General features: G+C 35.7%; 1 protein-coding gene across 1 annotated transcript; it reads right to left on the reverse strand.

The window, feature by feature from the left end:
• Positions 1-1,686: 1,686 nt before the first annotated feature.
• On the reverse strand, positions 1,687-2,441 carry LOC102485006 (olfactory receptor 4K3-like). Its single transcript, XM_027767176.1, is given in 2 exon segments — positions 1,687-2,237; positions 2,240-2,441. Coding segments are annotated over 2 exon segments (753 nt in total).
• Between the last annotated feature and the right edge of the window lie 954 nt (positions 2,442-3,395).

Genomic DNA, 3,395 nt, shown 5'->3' on the forward strand with positions numbered 1-3,395 from the left:
CATTTGTTTGTGATTGAACTTTCAGAACAATGTTTTAGATGGTAAAAGAATTTACTAATATACCTTGAAAAATAAATGTTACAGACATTTGATGAAAAAAATTAGCTTCTGTTGATTTAATACAATATTTGGGTGAGTGAATTAATTATTAACCAATGTATTATATACTGTAGTTTCAAAAATAACTGAGTAGGTCATGGTCTCTACATGGAGAGATTATGTTTGACTTTTTACAAAATGGTTAATAATTTAAAGCCTAAGCAATCTTGAGGTTTAGCTAACTAAAGGAAGTATCTTTGGACTTTTTATTGTATACTTTGAGTTAATGATAAATAAACAAAAGGAAACCTCACTATTATACCTATGTAGTTTAACACCTTTGTTCCCTCCTTTTCACTTGTCCCCTCTGTTTTTCTCACTAGAATTAAGGTCTCTGTCTAGTTTATTTCAATAATAGTAATTCCGTTGTTTTTTCATGAAAGGTAAGTGACAGTTAGATGGAACATGTCAATATTGCAGAAACACTTCTTTTCTCATAGGGGTTGAGTGAGCAATCTAAAGAAGTCCATTAAGATGCTCCCATCAGAATGGATGTACAGCCTTGTTGAATGATGAACAGAATTTATTTTCTTTTCTCTGATTTTCTTGAATTTTTAAAACAAATTTTATACATTTTATTACTTTATATTACCACAGCTTGTAAAATGAATTTTTCTAGCATGAATACACTGTACACCAGGACAGTTAAAGATATTATCATACATGTTATCAACAGACAATCCTCCATTCGTTTGTCTCTTAAATGTCTTGCCACTCTATTTTTCTCCTTGACTATCTATCTCTCATGCTCCCACACCTCTCATCCTCTTCCCACACTGTTTCCAGTATCTGCAACCAAGGTTCTGTTTCCTCCAACCTTTTAGTTTCTGCCATAGAGTGCAGACATTTGGCATATGTTAAGTGAGGACATACAATGTCACTCTTTCATAGTCTGGCTTGCTTCATTCAGCAGTCAATCTTCTATATTTGTTCACCTTGCATCAAATGCCATGGTCTCATTTTTTTTTCCATTGTGTAGTATTCCATAGTGTTTATTTGCCACATTTTTTTTCTTTTATATTTTTAGAGAGATTTTTGGTATAGAGTGTGTGCACTTGCCAAAGGGACAGAAAGACAAAAAGTGAAAAAAGGCCCCATGGGGGAATGACCACATTACAAAACCTTTTCCTCCATTCTTCTCTTGTGATATTGGGCTTTCATGCACACACAGCTGTCACGAGTTTTAAGCTCGCAGGTCCAGAACACGAACTGCGGTCAACTATGTGGGAGTCCATGACATAACCATTATACTACTTTCTGGTTCATGAGCTAGATGGGATTTTTTTAATCCATTCACGTGTTTTTGGACATTTGGGTTGGTTAGAATCTTTTATAATGTAATTATACACATAAGGATTTTTATTAAATAAATTCTTCCCAGAAAAGAATTACTTGCTTTGGAGTTTAGAAAAATATTTCATGGTGTTCTGCTGGTTCATTAGAAAATGCTGAAACTCTTTGAATGATATTAATCATGCTTTGATAGCTAGTGTGAGGAATAACATGTAGACATAAACTAAATTACCTGAATCTCAACCTATTTTACAAGATTAATATATTGCCAGTTTGACTTAATACTTCTTGGCTTTAAATACTAACCTCGGAATCTACATAATAGTTTCTGAGCCTCTTCATAGCATTTTTCATCTCTTTATTTCTCAGGCTATAGATGGCGGGATTCAGGAAAGGTGTAATAACAGAGTAGAACACAGCAAGAAACTTGTCCACCCAAGGAATGCTCAGTGGCCACACGTAGATGAAGATGCAGGGCCCAAAGAAGAGCACCACTACAGTGATGTGGGCAGTGCAGGTGGAGAGAGCCTTAGACACAGCAGTTTTAGAGCGCTGGCGGACAGTGAGAAGAATGTACGTGTAGGATATCAGTAACACAACAAAGGTCAAACCTAGAACTCCACTGGCACCATTCAAGAATATTCCCAAGGTAGAAGTATCCATGCAGGCAAGCTCTACAACCAGAGGTATATCACAGAAGAAGCTGTCTATTTCTCTGGGACCACAGAATGACAGCTGTATAATCATCACCATTTGACTGAAAGCATGCACAAAGCCAGTGATCCAGTAACTCACCACCAACCCAATGCACCTTCGTAGGCTCATAATGGTAGAGTAGTGGAGTCAAAGGACAGGTTGGCCAAGAAGAAGTACATGGGGGAATGGAGATGGTGGTCAATGATGATTAAGGTCACGATGAGAACATTTCCAAATACAATGATCAGGTAAAGCATTAAAAATACCGGGAAGAGTGAGAGCTGTGTATTCCAAGAGTGGCAAAGTCCCAGAAGCACAAATTCTGACACTACCGACTGATTTCCTTCATCCATATTATCTTGCATGTCCGCTAAAATCACATAGAGAGAAGGATAGACTTTCAGTTAGTGGAATGAGACAGGGTACTTAATATTTAGATTTGGGTGTTCACATTGACATCTAACATCTACATTTGAGATGGCATAGGTAATTGCAAAGAAATCTCCAGGGTGGTACTAGGATATTGTGTGAACACAGCAAGCTATTACCACATCTTGAGTCTGAGTTGCTCTGGTCATTATTGTGAGAACTCAGAGCATGGGTTCGGACTGAAAAGAAATTTTCCTAAAGAAATTAGATGAAGCACATGTTTATTGTGGAAAAGGAGACGGGATAATCTCAAATTTCGAATAAACATATCCTCCATGAACGATATTTAATTAATGTCTACAGAAAATATCCTAATGTGACACCTGATATATTTATGCCCCATAAGAAACAAATAATCAGAAAAAAAAACTATTCAACGACTGCAGTAAGATATATAGCCCTAGCTAGGTGCTACTTTATAGGGTGCGTAAAGTTAGACTTGTGTTCATGGAAATATATATATCAGCTGTGTTTGCTATGAAAATATTTAGATTAATTAAGATCTTTAGTAATTCAATAAAATGTGGGGGAAAACAGTATAGGAAGCAAACATAGATACCAGAGACAGTGTGGGAGGAGAGTGGGAGATGGCAGAGGGTTAGAGATAGGGAATCAAGGATGGAGGAAAAAAAGCAAAATATACAGAAAACAAGAAATGGAAAATTATTTGCTGACAATAACATGTTTGTTGATGTGCTTGATTGAGACAATATACAGTGTACTCTGGATGGAAAATTTCATTTTGTATGCTGTAATGATGTACAGTGAATGAATGCATATAAATAAATTTAAATTAAAAAAAGAAACAAATAATCTGACATCATTTTGAAACTTATATTTTTATGAAGACAAACCTTTCCAGAAGAAAATTTCAATAA

This window comes from Tupaia chinensis, unplaced genomic scaffold, assembly GCF_000334495.1.
Source record: "Tupaia chinensis unplaced genomic scaffold, TupChi_1.0 Scaffold143986_1, whole genome shotgun sequence".
Taxonomy (NCBI): domain Eukaryota; kingdom Metazoa; phylum Chordata; class Mammalia; order Scandentia; family Tupaiidae; genus Tupaia; species Tupaia belangeri.